Source organism: Panicum virgatum, chromosome 1N (assembly GCF_016808335.1).
Source record: "Panicum virgatum strain AP13 chromosome 1N, P.virgatum_v5, whole genome shotgun sequence".
NCBI lineage: Eukaryota > Viridiplantae > Streptophyta > Magnoliopsida > Poales > Poaceae > Panicum > Panicum virgatum.
The window spans coordinates 51,641,961-51,665,531 of record NC_053145.1 but is presented as its reverse complement, the minus strand read 5'-3'; the positions used below and the strand labels follow the sequence as shown (position 1 = coordinate 51,665,531).

The following is a 23,571-nucleotide window of genomic DNA, read 5'->3' as shown; positions in this document are numbered from 1 at the left end:
CCCAGATCTATGCTCATTCGCAGTCAATTTTTTCCCCATTTTTCTTTTCCGGAGGAGTTTTCCTATTTTTTTTAAAAAAAAGGTGCACATTACTCTCTTTTCTCGAAAACATAAACCGCATAATTTCCAAAAAAAACATCATAAACCACATAGCCTAGATCATATTTTAAGATTTCCAAAGAAGCCGCATCTCTGTTGGACCGACGCAATAGCAAATCGCCCATTGAGAATTGGAGCCGTGTGACTCTTTCTGTGCGGTCTGCGTCACCGCGGAACTCCATCCAACTGACCAAAAGCACATATCAGTAGTATCACTTGGCACTCGAAGCCCACGGTTTTTCAGTTTGTGCCTGTAACGTCATCAGTCGACAAACCAACGTGCCGCAAACGTCGATGGCATTCCTGCCTGCGCCACCGTCCTTGTTGAAAAAAACAACAACAATAGAAGCTAGAGTCTCCGATGCTGCCATACTGCAGACGATGCAGCTGCTCTGATCTGGTATGAACTGCTTGACCATTGGGTTAGTGGCCGAGGTTAGTGGCCGGCGCCTGCTTCTTTACCGGTTACCGGTACTGACGAAATAATTCTAATGCGGCGGCACCAGTGTCATTCAACTACAAACGCAGATAGTTTCGTTTTCTTTCTTTTTGCCGGTAGATCGTGCGTGCAAGCTGCCCTGTTGGGCTGCGCTTTAGCTCTTTTATAAGTAGGTCGATCCCCTCTTCCTCAGACAAGTACTCCTATATAGAAGCCCAGGTTGTAGGGGTCCAAGCGTGCGTCGTGGATCCGAGTCCAACGAACCAGAGGAGTGAGGGATGGCAACGGGCCCGATCCCCGATCCCCGACCGGGATTTCATCCATTAGGGGGTGTATTTGGTATGTATTTAGTCCCCGCGGGGAGCTTAACGGGGCTATTTTTGTCCCCATCGGGTGAAGCGGGGGAGGAAACGTTTCATGTCTCCCCGTCCCCGTTCCCCGTCGGGGATCGTAGCCAACATCCAGTTTCGCAAAAACGTCAAGCCAAACATGGTCTGCATATATCTTTGGGCAAAAAAAAAGCCCAAGTAGTGAAGCCTATTATCCATAACCCTAGCTAGCCAATCCGGCATCTTCACTCAGCGTCCAGCCGAGCAGCCGCCTTTGGCCTCCCGCAGTCCCTCTTCAACCGCGCCCCCTGATCTCCCACCGCGCACTGCTCGCTTCCGATGGTTGACGCCGAGGCCGCGCACAGCTCCCTCCCGAGGCCGCGCACAGCTCGCTCCCGAGTCCAGACGCCGGCGCCGCAGGCCCGCGCCACCGGGCCACACACTACATGCCCGAGCTCACGCCACCACGCCCGTCGGCGGCTTGCCGGTGAGATGGTGGTTGCGGGATCCACCATTGACGCCCAGTGAAAGTTTTCTTCCTCCTCATATGCTCAAGTTCTTTGGAGATTTGTCGATTTCGGGGCCCCGTCGGGTACATGATCCCCGTTCGGGGACGGGACGGGAGAAATTTCTTCCCCGCAAGTGGTGATGGGGAGGGGAACGGGGACATTTTGCTTTCTCGGGGGCAAGAACGTTCTGCCGATCCCCGTCGGGGATGGCCCCGTTGCCATCCCTTGACGCAACGACAACTCGAATCGGCCACCGCCCCCAAAAGGCCAAAGCGATCGAGGCCTTCCTCTCCTCCATACGATGTACTGGAGTGCTAGCTTTGCTACACACTGCACACACACGCTGACTGAGCGAGCACCACACACGGGGGCGAAAAAGGGCGCGCGCGCACGAAGCACCGCGCTTGCTTTTGTACGCGGCCTCTGATGGGCTGCTTTGACGCCCTCTCTCGTTGTTCGTGGTTAGGTAGCGACAGCGAAATAAAGCTGGCCGGCCCACCGGCGCGCGCGGCGTCGCCGGGGGACGCGCGCATGTCTCCCGCCGCGCGCTCTCGGTGCCTCGCCGCGCCGCCGGTCGAGCGAACCCGGGTGCCAGCGGAGTGAGCGACCCGAAGCAAATCGCCCCGGCCTTTTCAGCCCCGATACGGCGGCGAGTGCGCGCGCGCGGCGTCGCGCCACGTAGAGCGCACGCACGCACGAGCGGAGCGGCCAGTGCCCAGTGGGTGGGTGGGGCGGCGTCCGTGGTTCGTGCCGCGGCCCGCAGGCCGCAGGTGCGGTGATGTCAGGGTGCCGGCGCCGCCGGATCGGATGGAGCCGTTCGGTGCGCGCACTGCTGTGCGCCTGTGTGCCGGGGGGAGATTGGTTTCCCATCAGATCACTGGGCGGTGTCAACTCATCAAATCGTGCTGCTCGCTAGTGCGGGCGCTGGGGCCGGCAGGGTGATAAACAAGGCGCGCGCCATCATTAATTAGGCGCGAGAATCCGGTTCCGCAGCTGGGATTAGCGTAATCATTGTTAACCCTTCGTGCGGTGCGCTGCGGATATGTTCTCGCCTCGCTTCTCTTCGTCGTGCGGATCGAGTTCTAGTACGGGCGATCACGGCGGGGAACACCTCCGCCACTCAACGCCGGTGTTCCGAGTCCAAACAGAGCGGCCAGCGGACGACGGCGATCTTGCACGCACGCCACGTCCAGACGCTGCTCGTGCAAAAGCAGCAGGCTGCTCCGGCAACCCCGGCCATTCGTGTCGCGGGGACGGAAAGAAAGGTAAAAAAGGGAGGAAGAGATGAACAAAAGGCTGCACCGCCTCTGCATTGTGGCGTTGCACTTACGGTAGGTAACTGGCAACAATTGACGGCTGAGTGGCCATGGACGGGCAAGCGCACTCGAGCGGTGAAAATCACAAGAGCAACTGGTCGGCCGATCGGTCAGTTACCCGTTCCTTTATTTACTTTGGCCCATGTCCCTGTCAAATGTGCGGAGCTGAATTGATAGTCGTTACTGAGGCCGGTCAAATAAGCATTCGGTAAGAAAGCATGCATGTGGTACACCAGGAAGAAATAACTTGTATGTCGAGGTTGCTTCGGCAGTGGTGGTGCGTGTGCATCTGCCACGACGACCTGTAAAGTTGCTTTAGTTTTTAGGTCGAATGCTTGCTTAATTCTTGCCGTTTCGTTTCGTCCTTTTGACTAAACAAATGTACCACTCAGGTGACCACCTCACCAGGTTCCATCAAACATTAGAAAAAGTAGAGGACCTTAGTGTTCGGATGAAGTAAAGATGATCGATAATCCAAGAATTAAAAAAAGGCGAACCCGATAACATGAATACCATGTTATCTTTTCTCGAAAAGATAAACACGACAAAACATTAAAACGAGGGAAAAATTGTTACCGACATCAGTGCGATTCCTTCCTCTCTCGGGTCCGCCATGACTGCAAGAGAAATTTAATAGAATCACATGTTCACTACTACCTGTCTTCAAATCCCCCCACCGGCTATCGGTGTGTCTGCATCTATCAAGATCGCGCCTCTTTCAGGCCGTGTTTAGATGCCAAAAGGCAAAACGCAAAAAATTTGTAAATCGCATGCATAGTGTACTAAATGTAGTCGAAAAATAAATCGCATTATACAAATGGACTGTAAATCCGAGACGAATCTAATAAGTCTAATTAGGACGTGATTATACACTAAATTGCTACAGTAAACATAATCTAATGATAGATTAATTAGACTCATTAGATTCGTCTCGTAGTTTACAGACGAGATCTATTATTAGTTTTGCAATTAGTCTACATTTGGTACTTCAAATATTGAAGATTCTCTTGTAAAAACGCAAAATGCAAAATGAACTAAACACACCCTCAGTCCCTGACACGTTAATAGTGCACGTGTCAATGTCAATGGCCGGCCCCATACTAGTTTCCCTGTACCAGAGCGTAGCACGACTTGAAGAGAGAGACACCGCACCAGATAAAAAAGAAAAAAAGAAAGTCACCAACAGATCCTGCATGATGATGATGCTACTACCTGCCAATGGATCGTCGCGTCCGCGACGCAGCCGCCGCCGGCTACGCCACCGGACGGCTTTGACCGGCCTGTAGACCACAACGCTGGGCAGAGTACACCAGAAGATTTTCGCCGCCGGTGCTCCGTCCCCGCCAAGGGGCGCCCCGCTCTGGGGCCGGGGCTGCTGCCGCCGCCGCCACCGCGGTGCAACCAGGTTTTTTTTCCCGACCGGTTAACCCAAACCGCCGGCCACCGGTTCCGGTTTACCGGACCGGTTGGACCGGTAACCGGTGGAAATCGGTTGAATTCAAATTCAAATAAATTCAAAAGCTCTTGTACAACCGGTTCCGACCAGTTTACCGGCCAGTTTGACCGGTTTACCGGCCAGTTTGACCGGTTTGAATTCAAATCCAAATTCAAAAGCTCCGTGCAACCGGTTTGCCGGCCGATTTGACCGGTTTACCGACCGGTTTTACCGGCCGGTTTTACCGGTTTGACTGGTGGGCCTTAATGGGCCGGCCCATTTTTTCTTTTTCTTTTTTGATTTAACTTCAAATCCCCGCAAACTATACTAAATGAACGAATTTTTGAGAAAATTTGACACCATTAGATTCGTCGCACATTGAAGTATTTTTAGAATTTTTTTGGGATTTTTCCATTTTTTGGAATTCAAATTTAAAATTTGAATTTTGGCCGGTTTCTAACCGCCCCATACCGGACCGGTCCGGGCCGGTAAGACCGGTAACCGCGGTAACCGGACCGGTTCCGGCCGGTTTTTTTAACCCTGGTGCAACGCGTGCACGCGCCCTGGCGCGCGGGGCGTTGGCGCGGGCGCGGCCGAAAGCGGCGGCGCCACACGTGCCCCCTGCCGCTGGCGGTTGACTTCGCTGCCAACCTTCTTGCATCGCCTTCCCCAACCCAACCAACCCCCAGCGGAATGCGCAGTCCTGCACAATAAAAACCATTCCGGTCAGCATGGCAAGGACAAGTGTTTATAGCACAGCAACTGCACGCAGCAAGCAATACCTCATGCATGAAACATGATAGTAGTTCACCCCATTTCTTTCACAATTTCTACAACTAAACATGCTTTCCGTAATGATGTTTTTTCCCCTCCGAATCCATGTTTCTCCACAAGCATTCAGTGACACGATATCTTCGACAGGAACGACTATATTTTATCTCTGGATAAAATGGGCACAAAGGCAGCACTCATTCGGCCGGGGCAATAACCATCAATATCTATTCGGTAGGCAGGTTCTATCCGGAGATAGTGGTCTGCTTTCTTGATGATTACAATAATCGCGCCCATCAGGGCAGCCAAATGGGGAGAGAAAGGCAGGCTGAGAACGATGGGTAGGCCAATTTTGAACAGAGGTCAAAAGATTTCCGTCCGTGGATTCTTTCAGCAAGTTGAAAAGGACAATCAATTCGCCCAAGAAAACTGAGGCCACCCACGGCCGGGTGAGTGCCTGCACAATCACAAGTCAAAACCGACGCACGCCGCGCCGTCCTCCCCTGACCTCCCTTGCAACACTACTGTCCCATCCATCGTCTCCCTCCCACCTCATCACTTCCCTCCCTCCCTCCCTACCTCCATTGTTGCTTCCGGTGCAAGCACCCAGGCGAGGCCAGCTTCACACACCATATGGCCTAGGTTTTGTAGAGGTCCTGAAAAGGCCAAGCAAGAAGCCCTTCTTCCCTGCCCAGCGTCATCGCTGTACTGCCGGCTTGCTTCCATGGAGCATTTCTCGACGCGACGCACCACGGCATGGCCACGCAGCTTCTTCCTGTGCTCGTCTGTCCTGGTCCTGATGCTCTTCCCGTCTCCAGCCAACTCCCAGAGCTCCTGCGACCTGGGTGATCTTAAAGCCCTGGAGGGCTTCTCCAAAGGTCTGGACGGAGGAGGCATCAGCGGCTGGGCGTTCCCGAACGCGACCTCCGACACAGCCAGCTGCTGTGCATGGGCCGGTGTCACGTGCGACGGCAGTGGGAGGGTCGTCGGGCTGGACCTCCATGGACGGAGGCTGTGGGGCGAGCTGCCTCCCTCGCTAGCGCAGCTGGACCAGCTCCAGTCGCTCAACCTCTCCGACAATAGCTTCCGTGGCGCCGTCCCAGAGCCCCTGTTCCAGTTCAAGAGGCTGCAGCAGCTCGACCTCAGCTTAAACGAGCTCGCCGGCACGTTACCAGACAACATGTCTCTCCCGTCGATTGAGCTCTTCAATATATCCTTCAACAACTTCGTCGGCTCCCACCCCACGCTCCATGGTTCAGAGCAGCTCGTGGTGTTCGATGCAGGGTACAATTCCTTTACGGGGCAGATTGATCCAAGCATCTGCGAGTCCTCTGGTGCAATCAGGGTGCTGCGATTCTCGTCCAATCTCTTCACAGGGAACTTCCCAGCAGGCTTCGGGAACTGCACACAGCTTGAGGAGCTGTATGTCGATATCAACAGCATCTCCGGGAGATTGCCTGATGACCTATTCAGGCTGCCATCTCTGAAGAACTTGTCTCTTGAGGAGAACCAGCTCTCTGGAAGGATGAGCCCAAGGTTTGAAAATCTGTCCAGCCTAGCAAGGCTGGACATATCTTTCAATTCATTCTATGGGTACATTCCAAATGTTTTTGGTAGCCTCCGCAAGTTGGAGTTCTTCTCTGCACAGTCCAACACTTTCAGGGGCCCATTGCCTTCGTCGCTGTGCCATTCGCCGTCACTGAAGATGCTGTACCTGAGGAACAATTCGCTGAATGGAGAGATCAACCTCAACTGCTCGGAGATGACACAACTTAGCTCACTCGACCTTGGCACGAATAAGTTCATTGGCACAATTGATAGTTTGACGGATTGCCATAACCTGAGAAGCCTGAACCTTGCCACAAACAACCTCAGTGGTGAAATCCCTGCTGGTTTCAGGAAGCTTCAGTTGCTAACCTACCTCTCACTTTCAAACAATAGCTTCACAAATGTGCCTTCCGCATTATCTGTCCTTCAGGACTGTCAAAACCTAACAAGCCTCGTGCTCACAAAGAACTTCCATGATGGGAAGGCCTTGCCAATGACTGGGATACATGGCTTTCACAACATTCAAGTGTTTGTCATTGCTAATAGCCATCTTTCAGGATCAGTGCCGCCATGGGTAGCTAATTTCACAAAGTTGAAGGTGCTGGATCTGTCATGGAATCAGTTGGTCGGGAATATTCCTGCATGGGTTGGTGATCTTGAGTTTCTGTTCTATTTGGATCTATCCAACAATTCACTTACTGGAGGATTTCCAGAAAGCTTGTCAAGCATGAAAGGCCTTGTAACAAGAAACATCCAACAGCAGTCGACAGAGACTGATTATTTTCCTTTCTTCATTAAAAGGAACAAAACAAGCAAAGGGTTGCAGTATAATCAGGTTAGCAGCTTCCCACCTTCTCTAATTCTCAGCCATAACAATCTCACAGGTCCCATATTGCTGGGCTTTGGAAGCCTCAAGAACCTACATGTATTGGACCTCAGCAACAACCATATTTCTGCTGTCATTCCTGTTGATCTATCAGGCATGTCGAGCTTGGAATCCTTGGATTTATCACATAACAATCTTACCGGAGGCATCCCATCTTCATTAACAAAGCTGAATTTTCTGTCAAGCTTCAGTGTGGCATACAACAATCTGAATGGTATCATTCCATCAGGAGGCCAATTCTCGACATTCAGTAATTCTTCTTATGAGGGTAACCCTAAACTCTGTGGCGCTCGCCTAGGCCTATCCCCATGTCATTCAATTCCTGCTCCTACAATGGTTGCAACAAATAAGAGAAAGAATAAGGGCATCATATTTGGAATAGCTATTGGTATTGCACTCGGAACAGTGTTTATATTGTCTATTGCTGTTGTGTTTGTGCTGAAGAATAGCTTCAGAAGGAAGGATCATATAGTAAAGGCTGTCACAGATACTAATAGAGCCCTTGAGCTGGCACCAGCCTCACTGGTTCTTCTGTTTCAGAACAAGGATGGTAAGGCATTGACCATCAGTGACATCCTGAAATCGACAAACAACTTTGATCAGGCTAACATAATCGGTTGTGGTGGCTTTGGTCTAGTCTACAAGGCAACATTACCAGATGGAGCTACAATCGCCATCAAACGATTATCAGGTGATTTTGGTCAGATGGAACGGGAGTTCAAAGCAGAGGTGGAGACGTTATCAAAAGCTCAGCATCCCAATCTTGTGCTTCTGCAAGGTTACTGCAGGATTGGCAGTGACAGACTCCTGATCTACTCTTTCATGGAGAATGGCAGCCTAGACCATTGGCTTCATGAAAATCCTGATGGCCCCTCAAGATTAATTTGGCCAAGGAGGCTTCAGATAGCAAAAGGAGCAGCAAGAGGTTTAGCATACCTGCATTTGTCATGCCAACCTCATATTCTCCATCGTGACATCAAATCAAGTAACATCCTTCTAGATGAGAATTTTGAAGCCCATTTGGCTGATTTTGGTCTTGCTCGGCTTATTTGTCCCTATGCTACACATGTGACAACTGACCTAGTTGGCACACTAGGTTACATCCCCCCTGAGTATGGCCAGTCTTCAGTAGCCACTTTCAAGGGTGATGTTTATAGTTTTGGCATTGTACTTCTGGAGTTAGTAACTGGAAAGAGGCCTGTAGATATGTGCAAGCCAAAGGGAGCTCGGGAGTTGGTCTCATGGGTGACACATATGAGAAAGGAAAACCGTGAAGCTGATGTCTTGGACCGTGCGATGTACGATAAGAAGTTTGAGAGGGAAATGATGCAGATGATTGACATTGCTTGTCTGTGCGTAAGTGATTCACCTAAACTGAGGCCATTAACACATCAGTTAGTGCTATGGCTTGACAACATTGGTGTGAGCAGTGATGCACCAAAGTGAGGCAGCTATTTGGGGGGGGGGGGGGGGATCCTTGTGTTTAATTTAATTGATCCTCTCTAGGATGAACGTTCTTCTCTAGTGAGAGATGTAAGATAATGCGCGATGGTTGTATATTTAATAATGCATGCTTCACGGGAGTCTAACTTGCTAATTCAATAACAGAACAGAAAACCTTGTTATGCAGATAAAATTTTCGGGTGGTTTAAGGAAGTTTTGCTTCCTTTTCGGCTTTGGTCTGAATATCTTGTATATATTTCCAGGGGCTTTTCTAAATAAGGGCATAATTACATGTCTCTGAGTTTTGTCTAACAAGTTTGTGAAAATATTGCAGTTCATTACTATGTTGCCATGCATTTCTTGCACCAGTTCATTGTCATGTGTTGCCTTACAACTTAAGCATGATGCTATGCATTTCACATTAGCTTAGTAGTAAATACGATAAAAACAAAATGGCTGATCAACATGGAAGGAATACAAGTCAACCTATTCATCCTATCCATGTCACCCTATGGGAAGGAAGTCGTCCTGGCTACTCGTACCTTTGTCTTACCCACTGGAACCTGTGACTCCTCTGCCTGGCACTCCTGATTATAATGACATAGATGTTCAAAACTGGTGGCGGAGGTCCTTGTCTCCTTGCTGCAGTCAAGGATTTCGCTGTCTGTCCCAAAACAGGAAATGAGAGAAGCCACAAAATAAGCTCACCCAGATAAAAGAAATTGCTCTTAATGGTTGTACATGCTAGATACAAAGCTGAATTCTGTTGCTGAATAAGGAGCAAACACACCGACTAGAACTCTTAATCTGAAGCGTATGATACAAAACAGAGGGAGGAAACCAAGGGAGCGTTACCTCACTGGCACACCTTGGTACAGGCATTCTCTCGAACAGGCGGCGTGCGCGTGCTGTGACCCTCGTGGTCCGCCACAGTTTCTCCTCGCGAACGAGTGCACGTCCCATTCCTCCCGCGCCGCCACGAAGGTGGGCATCGCCTTTCTTCCGCCCTGCTCGGGCGTCACCGCCGGTGCCGCCCGCGCATGTGCGCGCATCACGGCGGGTCACGGGAGAGCGACGGCCAGGGGATTGGGCGCTCGATGGGACCCCTGGATTTTCTATTTTATGATTTTTCTGTGATTTACTATGATTTTTCAAAACTGATTTAGGGGTAATTTGATCGGTTTTGGAAAGTTCAGGGGTGATATAGACCATTTCATAGTTTGGAGGGTTATGTAGTCGAACCCCATAATTAAGGGGGTGATATATACTTTTTCCGGCGACAAAACATGCAACCTCCTCTTCCGCATGCGGCTAAATGGGCCGTCAGCGCAACAAACTAGAATTATGTTTGTATTATTTAATCGTCTCACCATGCGTAACTTTTGACCGTGAAAATGGAAGAAAAAAACAAAACTGACGACATCATCCCACAAGCAACAAAATTTAGAACTTTAAAAAGCTATACTCCCTCCGTCCCAAAAAACAAGTCATCATAAAAATTTTAGGACAAATTAACAAGAAGGTAAAATGACCATATTTGCCCCTATTTATTATCTTTATTTGGTGCTGATTGATTTTTACATACGCATGCATTTTCTAAATAGGGTAAGATGACATATTTTTTGGACAAAATTTGAATCCTAAAATGACTAGTTTTTTGGGACGGATGGAGTAGATTTTAAACGGTGTATTCAAATTAAATTTAGATTACACCATTGAATTACAACAAGATCTTTCAAACAAGATCTCACTTAACTATATTTGAACGATATTTTTTTAAAGTATTTTTAATACTAAATAATTAATTCTGGATCTTGAGAACAAATATTTCAACACCACGAATAAATACTTATTTTTACGAATAAAATAATTAAACATAACGAATAAATAATAATGTACAACAATCAAAATATTAAACATCGTGAATATTTGATTGTTTAAGATAAGTAATAGAAAATGAATATCGCGAAAAAATAGGTCAACGTGACGGAAAAATTTAATCTAAATAGCGAAAAAAATAACTTGGCGTTGCGAACAAATTGGTTACACGCAACAAATAATTTTACAGGAAGATAAATACATATACAATACAATTAAATATATATATAATAACATAACATTTCACATATAAAAAATTTATTTATAAGGATATATACATGTGCTAAAACAAGTTAGCTTATAAAGAAAATAAATTATTTCAGACACCAATTTATGAATCTACAATACAAAGAAATGAATCTTCGTGTGAAAAGAAATATACTAAGTAATAGCAAATTTGGAACAGATCAAGGCGCTAAATATGCTTGTGAAAAAATATACTAACTACTAACAAATGTTTTAAGTGTTGTAGTGCTAAAATATATAATTTTCTATTAAAATTTTTAGAAATTAAAAAAATAAAAAAAATCATATGAACTCAAGCAACAAATTAGAATACAAAATAATAATAACTAAAGAAAAGAAATAAAAAATGTAATCCAAAAAATTCAATGGAAAATACAAGGAAGAGAATTGAAATAAAAGGCAAAAAAAAAAGAAAATAGAAGAAAACATATGTTTAAAGCGAGAAAACAAATAACGGAAGAAAAAGTTGAAGATTTTCATTGGTTATATGAAAAGGAATAAGAAATGGGAAATGCAGGAAGAGAGAAGGAGAAAGAAAAATTTGTAGTATCCAACATCTTCTAAGAACGACGTATGCAGCCATGAGCCCATGACCTTTTGTCCATGTTGTACACAGCAGCCAAAGGGCATATACCGCCAAAACTGTCTAGGTGAAATTTATATGGCTTAGACAATGTATCTATTATCTTATTACTATATTTCTTAAAATTCATTTATTTGTTCAAAAATTGTATATCCATAGTATCGCACGAGCCTTTACCTATCAAACAAAAGAATAGTCATCCCTCAAACCAAACAGTTGATAGAATCATTCTATCCCTAAAATATGGAATGAAACCATTCTACCTCACTCTTTAACCAAACGCTACCTAAAATAATGAAACAAGAAACAAAGAAACAACTACACCATCCATTGACATGGCCAGCTGACGGAGTAAGTAGAAAAAATACTCGCTCCGTTCAAAAAAGAATGCAACTCTTGCTTCTGGAGGAGTAAGTTTCAAGTTTGACCAAATTTATACAAAATAATATTAACATTTATATTGTTAAATAAGTATCATTAGGTTAATCATGTAATATATATTTTATACTAAACCTATTTGAAGATATAAATGTTAGTAATTTTTTAATACGTTTGATCAAACTTAAAATCATTTGACTTCTTGAGAAGTGAGAGTTGCACTTTTTTTAGGACAGAGGGAGTAAAAGAGTAACTTATTACAATATATTGTTCATTATCCAAGGTTTGCCACACCTAAATTTAGGCCGTACTGTTGTTGGTCTCTTCGACCCACTCGTTACAGGAACAGAAGAGTTATCGGCACAGTCCATCAGGCAATGTCGACCAAGTCACCTTCACCGAGATGAAAGCAAAAGCACTCTTTATTTCTTGAGTATCATGGCCATGGGTTTTTGCATAGAAGGAACAGCAATGTTGTTCAGAACTGGATGACAGGGCATCAATTTTGATCTTCAGATCTATCGAAGATTCCTTTAATACAGCAACCACAGACCTCTTCAAGCTGCATGACTCAGCAATGGTGCCATTAAACAGCCAGATTCCCTTATTCAGCTCACTTGATAAACAACTGAGCGACAAATCGAAACTGATTTGCACTTCTGATACGAGGACCTCTAGAGTTGCCTCAACTGCAGAATGGAGACGTGATAATGTTATGTCGACTGCACCATAATCACCAGGAATGTGAACTGTAAATGGCTGATTCCATATCCCTGCAGGGCCTATGAAGGATGCACCATCGATCAGCTGTAGGTCATCCTTTTCTTCTGCGCCTGTCTTGACCCTCATGTCATATTCGATCAAAGTAAAGTCCATCATGTCTATCCCTCGTTTAGGACCAGCCATATTGATGAGAGAACCCTACAAAATTATTATATTTAGTCGCTCTTCATATAAATATAAGAAATAACTAAATCTACATTCTTCCCATCCACTTGAAAAGGATATTTTACAACTGATAATCAAAATCTCATATATCCGACATTAATTTTAATAACCAAGATCTTGGTCATATATCAAACAAAATGGTCACAAAGTGCAAATGGTGATAAATAGAGGACATCGGACCCGTTATTCACTTGATACTGTTTCAGATCCCAAATAAACATAACCCTGTTCATATTGAAAAGAGAAGACGTGATGGGATCATTAATGCGATCTTCATATGCCTATTTACGCAGCAATCAATAGTGCAAAACTATTCAGTATGATTTTTTGTTTTGGAATACAGGTTACTACCTTAGTTCCATAATTTAAATATGTTCTCATAGTAATGTACTAATGTATACATAATATAGTGCTCCCTCCACCCATTCAATGTAAGGTGTCTTGCAAGGAGCTAATCTTCAAAAGTAGATTTTTGTCCCTTGATTTCTCTAACAATATATTACCAATTGCTATAAAATCAACACCATCCTAGAAAATAATTCAAGTATCAATCTATTGATGCAACTTACTGTACACTAAAAATGCATATAATTTGACTATTTTTTTTGTCAAAACTTACAATGATTGACTTTTCCAAAATCAATACATCTTGGAATTTGGATGAGGGTAGCAGTGGCTTTATACAATCCAAACTATTCTGCTATTTAGACAGATCAATCACCCAGAAGTGTTTTTTATACAGCTAAGACAATATTACATCATTAAATTTGGGATAGATTTTGAATGTTGTATTAACTTTGCTCTCGAATTATTTAGTATATATGAAGCTCAGTTTGACCTCTTGACTTCAACAACAACAACATCATAGCCTTTTTTCCCAAACAAGTTGGGGTAGACTAGAGATGAAACCCGAAAGAAATAAGTTCAAGATTCAGACACATTGATAGCTAGTCTCCAAGCGCTCCTATCCAAAGCTATCTCTTTAGAGATATTCCAATCCTTAAGGTCTCTCTTAACCGACTCATCCCACGTCAGTTTAGGTCTACCTCTACCCCTCTTTACATTATCGACCCGCTCAAGAACCCCACTACGCACCGGCGCCTCAGGAGGCCTTCATTGGACATGTCCAAACCATCTCAGCCGATGCTGGGTAAGTTTCTCCTCAATTGGTGCCACCCCGACCCTATCCCGAATAACTTCGTTCCGGACTCTATCATTCCTTGTGTGCCCGCAAAACCACCGCAACATCCGCATCTCTGCTACACTCAGTTGCTGGACATGTCGGCTTTTTGTAGGCCAACATTCAGCACCGTATAACATCGCCGGACGAATTGCTGTCCTATAGAACTTGACTTTTAGCTTTTGTGGCACCCTCTTGTTACAAAAGATGCCAGATGCTTGCCGCCATTTCAACCAGCCTGCTGAAATTCTATACCTAACATCTTCATCAATGTCGTCATCCTTTTGTAGCACCGATCCTAAATACCGAAAAGTATCCTTCTTGACCACCACTTGCCCATCTAGACTAACGTCTCCCCCCTCATGCCTAGTTGCGCTGAAATCGCACATCATGTACTCGGTCTTGGTCCTACTAAGTCTGAACCCTTTCGACTCTAACGTGCGTCTCCACAACTCTAACTTCCTATAAACCCCTGCCCTACTCTCGTCAACTACCACCACATCATCAGCAAAGAGCATACACCAAGGGATCTCACCTTGTATATCCCTTATGACCTCATCCATCACTAAAGCAAATAAATAAGGGCTCAATGATGACCCCTAGTGTAGGCCTATGTTAATAGAAAAGTCAGTGGTGTTGCCATCACATGTCCGGACAAACATCGTCGCATCCTTGTACATATCCTTAATGAGGGTAATGTACTTAGTTGGGACTTTGTGCTTCTCCAAGGCCCACCACATGACATTTCTCGGTACTTTGTCATATGCCTTCTTAAGGTCAATGAAGACCATGTGTAAGTCCTTCTTCTGCTCCCTATATCTCTCCATCAATTGTCGTATTAAGAAAATCGCCTCCATGGTTGATCTTCCAGGCATGAACCCAAATTGGTTTTGGGTCACACTTGTCACTCTTCTTAGGCGATGCTCGATAACCCTCTCCCAAAACTTCATCGTATGGCTCATCAACTTAATCCCACGGTAGTTAGTACAACTTTGAACATCGCCCTTGTTTTTGAAGATAGGTACTAATATACTTCTCATCCATTCTTCGGGCATCTTGTTTGACGAAAAATGAGATTAAAAAGCTTAGGTAACCATATTATTGCTCTATCTCCTAGGCATCTCCACACCTCAATGGGGATACCATCAGGGCCCATCGCTTTACCTCCCTTCATCCTCTTCAAAGCCTCCCCAATCTCTACCTCCTGAATTCTCCTCACAAAACGTCTGTTGGTATCGTCAAAAGAGTCATCTAACTCAAGGGTAGGGCCCTCACTCTCCCCCATTAAACAACTTGTCGAAGTACTCTCTCCATCTATCCATGATCTCCTCATCCTTCACTAGCAGTCGATCTGTCCCATCTTTAATACATTTGATTTGGTTGATGTTCCTTGTCTTCCGCTCGCGGATCCTAGCCATCCTATAAATGTCATTCTCCCCTTCTTTCGTACCTAGCCGCTGATACAGGTCATCATACGCCTTACCCTTTGCTACACTCACAGCTCGCTTTGCAACCCTCTTCGCTAATTTATACTAAATAATTTGAGAGCAAAATTAATACAACATTCACAATCTATCCCAAATTTAATGATGTAAAAAAATTAAAAGTTGTAGTATGCATGTTATGCATGTGAAAAGTTGCAGTGATCCAATCACGTATGTGTTATGCATGTGAGAAGTTTAGCCATATATTGTGAAATAAATAACGCAATACAAAATAAGGAATAAGTCTACTTAACCCCATCAAGTACCGAGGTGTATCTACTTAACACACTTTAAGTACAAAATCTGCTATTTGCTCCCAAAATTATTCCAAACCATCTAAATCTATAAATGATTTTGGTGGTGGTTTTGCCCACGTGGCAGTGTCCACCTCAGTAAACCATGCTGGTGAAACCGCCACTAATACCAGCCCTCAAGGTCAATTTATACTTCAGAGAAACCTCAATACTTAAGGGGTGTTAGGTACGTAATCCTTGAAATAATTGTAGATATAAGTAATGGATGTGCACCTGCTCCACAATGATGGGATCATCCCTGCTAAGCTTAACAACATAATTAAGCAATGGATCCAGATCATCCCGCACAGCTATGTATCCATACAACTCTACTAAGCGACAATCCACTGGAATTTTAGCCAACTTTATTGATAAGATTTGCAGCATGCAACAAGGAAAATGTTCCATGCAAGTTCCATTGCGGACAATACAATTTGTGGGATTTGAGAACGCCATTGCCTCTAAGCGAGCTTCATAAAAAAAGTAAAGTCATAATGTAAGTTTCTAACAATAAATTAATGTAGTAAAGAAATACTTGACATCCAAAAGGCACATAAGGAACACTCAAAGAAAGCATTGCCTCAAAATGTAGATCAGTTGGCTCCAATGAAAGCATTGAGAATGGAGATAATGAGATGAAGGGGATATGGACAAAAATTGCATGGCATCTTTTGTCCCAAAGCAATACAACATGTGCCATCTATTTATATGAGATTGGATGCTAAGAGTTGACTGGAATGATTTCCAGCCCAACAGTGCTACGACTCAATGGCCTCTAGTATCACTGTAGAAGAGCAAGGGAGGAGAGCAATCTCTATCCTTCTAATGGGATAAGAGTCTTAGTATCACCTACAAGCATATGGCAATTGGATTATTCCACATAAGAGATTCTAGTGAATGTGCTAACACTAATGAGCCTCCTACTAACTAGCCTTTGTATGACAATTAAGGCAGGTAGGAACAGAAGGTCAACAAAATGGCAACCTCTTGAGGTGCAGGGAAAAACAAGATGTTCAAACATGTAGTCAAGCTACACTGAGCTATCGCAACAAATCAACCCACAGCTACAAGGGATGTAGCTTCAAAAAAACTGGTAATAAGCCTAGAAAGCCAACGAAGAGCAGCTACATAGATGCTTGAAGACCAATAGGGTGAGGAGGAACCAATAAAAGCTCAAGGCCAGACTGCCTCTACAGCAAACTAGGCATACCTATTAAAACCAGACTAGAATTGTTTTTCCCCTTGTCACAGCTATGGCTTCCCGTGTGAAAATTCATCACACAAATTTATAACCAAGCAACACAGAGAAGCAGAAAAGCAATTGATATTCCACACACAACAGCAAGCAGGGAGGTTATTCAAGAGGGTTAAGGTGAACAACAGCTACCAAAATGATTTGATACCAATCAGTGAGGCCATGTCTCCTTTTGTGTAGGTAATACTTTTTTGTAGTGGCAAAAAAGAAACACTTCTAATTTGGCGAGCTAAGTGGTACACATTTTGGAAAGTGGCAACCCAGCCCTCATGATTCAACAGAGGCATTGGAAGGTGTGGTCACTGGTCAGCCCCTTCCACTTGTGATATTGGTTATGCGCATTGTTAGTTGTTTGTAGCTGCATGTATGTAGACTTTAAAACTAATGGTGAATACAGCAATGTGAATGCACATGTTTAGATTGTTATTTACACTTGCATATGCCATTTTCCTGTGTATTCTGCTGTTCAAGCACATGCTCAGAGGCTGTGTCATGATCAACTATTATTCAGACATCTGTCATTTTCACCTATTGCTGCATGATAACCTATTACTTGCTCAAAGGATGTTCAAGCCAATTTCAGGGAGAATGCAAATTCAGGCCCACATGGGCATTTATGTAAATGCGTAGCATAGAATAAGGTCCTAGCCCATCTCATCAGAAGTCTACATGCCATGTCAGCCTCTCCCATCAGGTAACAACATAGATTGCTATTTGTGCAAATAGTGACAGTTGAAGAGCCTGCAAAGCTAACGTGCAAGGTTTGGGGTGGAAGTGCCACTTGCGCCTAAGTGTGAGGGCTTCTAGTGCAATTACCTCATAACTAAAAGAGTGAAAGGCGAGGAAGGTTTGAGGGGATGTCTAACATGGCTGGTAGTGGAAAGCGCCTCATATACAATCTCTAGGATCACAACAAAATATGTATAACTGTAGGATGTGGAAAGAGATACACTATGTTTAAGAAAACAAATAGTTATAATAATAACAAATTAAAAACAGGAAAAGAGATGCCGATCACTTACTCTCATTATGGTCCGCAATACAATAGTCCCGTTTCCACCATGTATCCATGTCCCTGTATATGGAACCATCACGGTGTCTACTTTTTGCAAGTATATTATTGACAGTCATTTCTTCGTCATCACTGACTACTTTGTCGCCACTGGCAACAATTTCCCCCCTGTGATTATCTGTTGCGCTCCTTTGATCTTCCTTAACACAGTCAGTGTGCTTCACAACTTGCATAGTCTTTGAGGCAACCGTACAAGCATCTTTATCACTTCTCTCATCTCCAGCTATAACCTCCAAGATGCCCCTGGTGTCAATAAGCTCACCCAGATAAAAGAACTTGCTCTTAATGGTTGTACATGCTAGATACAAAGGAGAATTCTGATGCTGAATAAGCAGCAAACACACCAACTAGAACTCTTAATCTGAAGTATATGATACAAAAGAGAGGGAGGAAACCAAGGGAGCGTCACCTGACTGGCACACCTTGGTTCAGGCATTCTCTCGAACAGGCGGCGTGCGTGTGCTGTGACCCTAGTGGTCTACCACAGTCCGCAGTTCCTCCTCGCGAACCCCGCGAGCGCACGTCCCATTCCTCCCGCGCCGCCACGACGCTGGGCGTCGCCTTCTTCCGCCCTGCTCGGGCGTCACGGCCGGTGCCGCCCGAGCATGCGCGCGCATCACGGCGGGTCACGGTCACGGGAGAGCGACGGCCAGGGGAATGCGCGCTCGATGGGACCCCGTGGAATCCTGTGCGCTGCGCCGAACACTGGAGCATTCGGCACGGGCGTCCGCCCATGAGTGGCGAGGAACGGAGGGTGGCGGTCGCAGCTCGGCCACCACCACCGTCTGCCGACTTCCGGAGTCCGGTGCGCGGAGTCGGTGCGCAGGCTGATGCATTGGGCCTACTAGGTCCAAGAAGAGAGAGAGAGAGAGAGATGGGAGCCCGCGATGGGCTTTGTACTTAGGCCGAGACCCGTGAGCCCAACTCATGCTGCTGATCAAATCCCTCCTCTTGATGCTTCTCTTTTTTCCCTTTTTTTTCATAAGTTCACAAAAGTTGCAGGTTAAGTTTCAGGAGGCTCTGTTAAAAGAAAGAAAATCGGGACAGCATGCTGTACGTAGAGAACTGAGCATAATTCCTTGGTTAGATTCCTTAAGCGGCATCTGCCATCCTAATTCAAATTTATTTCAGCTAATTATATATTTTTAGAATATTTTGAAGAATTAATCTTTTTAGTTGTAGGCGATATCAATCCAAGTATCTATTGTTACTGTCGATATTTTTCGCCCTGTTCGGCTCGCTGGGATGGAGCTGCTGCCCAGCCAGCCAGCACCACTGCCGATACTCCCTGGATTTGAATTCGTCCCTAGTGCTTGTTGGCTCCAGCCCAGCCATTAAAGCGCAGCCGAACAGGCTGTTTATTCTTTCAGAAAACTTTCATAACACTAGAATATGCGTATATGTTCATTTATAGAGCTGAATGTGCGTTGCGTGTTGCATTTGATTTTGTAATGTATTTGGGGAGACGGATCTATATATAAAGATATGTCGCATTGCTTCATAGATGATATATAAAACCTCTCATAACTCAGTTTCCAAATTCTCCATATGAAATACATACATACAGAAAGCAAAGATATATCACACTTTTTTTCTGAAGCAAATAACAGCAGCAAGCGAACGTGGCGGCGGACTCCCCGGACCACATCGAAACACGGCGCGGAGACCCCGCGTGCATGACACACGACTACTAGGAACTGCGGCAGCAGATCATCTGAACGGATGGATCGGAGGCGGGCGTCGGTTGTGCGCGCGTATATCTACACTTCGGTGCCCCCCCCCCCCTCCTCGCCGGCGGCCGGCCGGACCTAGGCGTTGCTCCGGTACGACCCGAGCTTGGCGGCGCTGGCCCTGAGCACGTACTGGTGGTACGCGGCGGCGATGGCGGCGCCGATCAGCGGGCCCACCCAGAAGATCCACTGCACAGAAACAACACACGCAGGCACGGATGGACAGTGAGTGGTTTTTCTTTTAAGCAAAAAACTACGCCTTTGATGCTTCCATGGTGCATATTGCATAATGTAAGATATCCTAGGCAATTCTTTTACTTGCTTATCTTCAAGAGATTTGCTTGATTATATTTGTCGGGATCATAATAAATGCTTGACCAAGCCAGCTAGCCAAGGTGTACAACAAGAGGGTTGTTGGTACTTTCAAACAAATCTTGGGCATCTTTTAGGTGTCCGTAAGGTAGGCAGGGTGTGGCAACAAGGGATTAGGTTGTATATTGTGTCAATGAGTGTGCGTATGTCATGCACAGGCTAATATAAACAGCTGTACTAGATAGTGGAATGGTGTTACTAGCTAGTGATGGAGATGGATTAACGATATATAGAGCCTTGAGGCCTATCCTGAGCCGTTGGCTGATTTGCAATAGAGAATTCATGTTCTGTCAACTAGGAATTCAGCATGAGAAAATATTCAGGCATATGCATGGCGCGGCGGCGTTTTGTAATTATCACGACTGAACAAACGCCGGTAAGTGAGTGTGCGTACTTGGTCGTCCCAGGCCTTGTCCTTGTTGTAGATGACCGCGGCTCCCAGGCTCCTGGCCGGGTTGATGCCGGTGCCGGTGATGGGGATGGTGGCCAGGTGCACCATGAACACGGCGAACCCAATGGGGAGGGGAGCCAACACCTGCATAGGTTGAAAGGGAAAACCACAGTTAAATTCTAGCTCGCCATCAGTTAACAAACATCTCAGAGCTAGTTACTTCAATTTCATAACGAAATATTTACTCAAGTACTAGTTTTTCTAGCCTTTCATCCGCTACATCAACCGAACAGAATAAGCTACTGGCAGAACAAGCAGTATCATTTTTTTTAATTTTGTTTCCAGAAAAGAACTTAAGTTTTCAAATTGGGGTCCTAGAATGAAAGGGATGGGTCACCAAATCTGAAGGCGAAACAAGCTACCGCTCCACCACAATTTCGTCTTGGAGTTTTGCACCTTGTTCCTATCTAGGCTAAATTTTATCCACATGAAGAGGTGCCAATCATTTGCGATTGGCCACCTCACGTTCGCTGTACAGGGGACAGCGATTAGGACAGGGACGACAACTGAAGAAACACTGCTGCGTCTGCTGCCTAAGCACAAGACAGTCTTCCTCTCTGCTTAATCAGCATATGCGGTGCCAATCCATATGCATGCATCCGGCAGGGAGATACATCTTCACATGCCCCTGATTTTGAGCGCTCTGCACAGCTAGGATTTGGGACCATTGATATGTTGTGTATTTTGCATGGCATGATTAATTGTGTATTATGTGGCCTGAAAATACTAACTAGTCAGGCTCATGAGAGCTAGCTACTTTGACTTATTTGCTATGTATGGTTCTTGCTATGTTCTGTCTGAAGTCTCAACATCTATGTAGTGTACTGTTCCAAACCAACTTCCAAAAGTATACTAATTGCTTCAACAGGGAGCAGCAGCCGAAATTCAGACTTCATCTACTAAATCTCAGGAAAAATAAATGCATGCACGGGGTTCGAACTCATGACATATGGCCTCGCACACAATCTCCTCTACCATCCCACCCACGCAATACATGTGTGTACACAGGAGATGCTATCCTTTTAAAATAACCGGAACGGACCATTTAGTACCGGGTCATGGCCACCGGTACTAAATGCCACCATTTAGTACTAGGTGACATTTAATACCGGGTGGTGTTATGGGCCGGTACTAAATGGCTAGGGCCCCCCCGAAAGTCATTTAATACCGGATCATAACACCAACCGGTGCTAAAAAGTGGCATTTAGTACCGGGTGGTGTTATGACCCGGTACTAAATGGCTCCAAAAGACACTGTGCTGTAGAACCGGTACTAAATTGGCATTAGTACCGGGTTTAAAGCAACCGGTACTAATAAAATGCGGACGAATGCCTCTTTTTCTAGCAGTGACTAACTAAGTTCTAATGCATGAGTTGGTTTTTTATTTTTGGGCCAGCGAAGTGGACAAAGTAAGTTCTTCCAAAGCTAAGTCCAAAGGGCTAGTACGTCAGCTAAAGTCCTTTATCAACACTTGCTAAGTTCAGGATCTAGCATCCATTTCTGCCTTTTTGGGCCGTAGTACGTATGCATAAACTCTACAGTACACTGTACTCTATAGTCATCTCGACTACCGGCCGGCCGGTACTGCGTGCAGTGCACTAGGTAACCAATTAATAGTAACACCAGTTCACTGATTGTTCTACAATTGTGTATACTGTGAATATGTCTATAAGAGTGCACCGGAAAAATAATAAGTGTGTGTGTACTCACCGGGACGTGGGAGTCGCGGGCGTTGCGCTTGGGGTCGGTGGCGGAGAAGACGGTGTAGACGAGCACGAAGGTGCCGATGATCTCGGCGGCGAGCCCCGTTCCTTTGGAGTAGCCGTCGCTGAGCTCGTTGGCGCCGCCGCCGTAGCGCACGAAGTAGGCGCTCTGGAAGCCCTTGACGAGCCCCACGCCGCAGATGGCGCCGAGGCACTGCGCGACGATGTAGAGCAGCGCGCGCACCAGCGACACCTTCCTCGCGAGGAACAGGCCGAAGGTGACGGCCGGGTTGATGTGCCCGCCCGAGATGCCGGCGGTGCAGTAGACGAGGATGAAGATCATGCCGCCGAAGGCCCACGCGATGCCGAGGATGCCCACGCCGCCGCACGCCGCGTCGGGGCCCGACGCCGCCGCGTCCGTCTGGTGCTTGTACCCGATGACGGTGGCCACGGTGATGTAGAGGAAGAGCAGCGTGGCGATGAACTCGGCGATGGCCGCGCGGTACAGCGACCACTTGGTGAGCTCCTCCGCGTCGATGAGCGGCGCCGGCGGGGGGTCCGTGTAGTCCTTGGCCGAGAACGCGCCGGCCTCGGGCCCCGACGCCTCGATGTCCTTCGCCATGCCGACCAACCACCAGCTGCTAGTATCTCAGCTCGATCAGGCTGCTATGGCGCGGCACTTGCTCGCTTCTGCGGTTTGCTTGTTGAGTGGTGGTGCGAGAGGGGACGGGAGAGGCAAGGTGGGTGTGTGTGTGTGTCTATATATATATATATATATATATATATATATATATATATATATATATATATATATATATATATATATATATATATATATATATATATATATATATATATATATATATATATATATATATGGGGCTCGGGAACGAAGACACAGCTCGTGCAGGGGAGAGGACGAGCTCGTCGCCTCAATGATGGATTGCTTAGCGACCGCCTGATTGCATTATTAGTGAGGGATAAGGGTTCCATTTCTGGTTACAGGTTTTTCGCTTATAATTTTTGCCGCCCACAACCGACTAAACCCTCATCATTATGTCACGCCGGAGCCGAACTGGTGGCCAGTGATCAACCGGAGGGGCTATTCACCCTATTCTATAGGTTTCGTGCTTACGTACTGTACCTTTTAAAAAAGAAAGATTAGTGAACGAATTAAGAGCCTGACGCTTGAAAGCACAAAACCACTGGTGCTTGCAATCAGT

At 45.8% G+C, this 23,571-nt stretch overlaps 3 protein-coding genes across 3 annotated transcripts; 1 reads left to right on the top strand and 2 right to left on the bottom strand.

The window, feature by feature from the left end:
- The first annotated feature begins 5,350 nt into the window (after window positions 1-5,350).
- Window positions 5,351-9,119, top strand: LOC120656528 (phytosulfokine receptor 1-like). The gene has a single exon (XM_039934642.1). The coding sequence runs from the start codon at window positions 5,623-5,625 to the stop codon at window positions 8,776-8,778; it is 3,156 nt and encodes a 1,051-aa protein (XP_039790576.1). The 5' UTR covers window positions 5,351-5,622; the 3' UTR covers window positions 8,779-9,119.
- Window positions 9,120-12,059: 2,940 nt separating this feature from the next.
- LOC120656526 lies at window positions 12,060-18,924 on the bottom strand. Its single transcript, XM_039934639.1, has 4 exons — window positions 18,502-18,924; window positions 18,043-18,335; window positions 16,000-16,235; window positions 12,060-12,781 (listed from the first exon to the last, which is right to left on the bottom strand). The coding sequence occupies exons 1-4, from the start codon at window positions 18,825-18,827 to the stop codon at window positions 12,215-12,217; spliced, it is 1,422 nt and encodes a 473-aa protein (XP_039790573.1). The 5' UTR covers window positions 18,828-18,924; the 3' UTR covers window positions 12,060-12,214.
- Window positions 18,925-19,566: 642 nt separating this feature from the next.
- Window positions 19,567-23,100, bottom strand: LOC120656527 (aquaporin PIP2-4-like). The gene is made up of 3 exons (XM_039934640.1): window positions 22,356-23,100; window positions 20,589-20,729; window positions 19,567-20,011 (listed from the first exon to the last, which is right to left on the bottom strand). Exons 1-3 carry the CDS (start codon window positions 22,968-22,970, stop codon window positions 19,901-19,903), a joined length of 867 nt encoding a protein of 288 aa, XP_039790574.1. The 5' UTR covers window positions 22,971-23,100; the 3' UTR covers window positions 19,567-19,900.
- Between the last annotated feature and the right edge of the window lie 471 nt (window positions 23,101-23,571).

Bases quoted from the DNA above. Each gene is read 5' to 3' on its own strand.
- LOC120656528 (XM_039934642.1), top strand. From the start codon at position 5,623: ATGGAGCATTTCTCGACGCGACGCACCACGGCATGGCCACGCAGCTTC.
- LOC120656526 (XM_039934639.1), bottom strand. From the start codon at position 18,827: ATGGGCGGACGCCCGTGCCGAATGCTCCAGTGTTCGGCGCAGCGCACA. The intron at 16,236-18,042 runs GTAAGTGATCGG...TTTTTTATGAAG, and splicing joins TATTGCGGACCATAATGAGA to CTCGCTTAGAGGCAATGGCG. The intron at 12,782-15,999 runs GTGCACATCCAT...ATAATTTTGTAG, and splicing joins ATCCCATCATTGTGGAGCAG to GGTTCTCTCATCAATATGGC.
- LOC120656527 (XM_039934640.1), bottom strand. From the start codon at position 22,970: ATGGCGAAGGACATCGAGGCGTCGGGGCCCGAGGCCGGCGCGTTCTCG. The intron at 20,730-22,355 runs GTGAGTACACAC...CAACCTATGCAG, and splicing joins CCCGCGACTCCCACGTCCCG to GTGTTGGCTCCCCTCCCCAT. The intron at 20,012-20,588 runs GTACGCACACTC...GTTTCTGTGCAG, and splicing joins ACAAGGCCTGGGACGACCAA to TGGATCTTCTGGGTGGGCCC.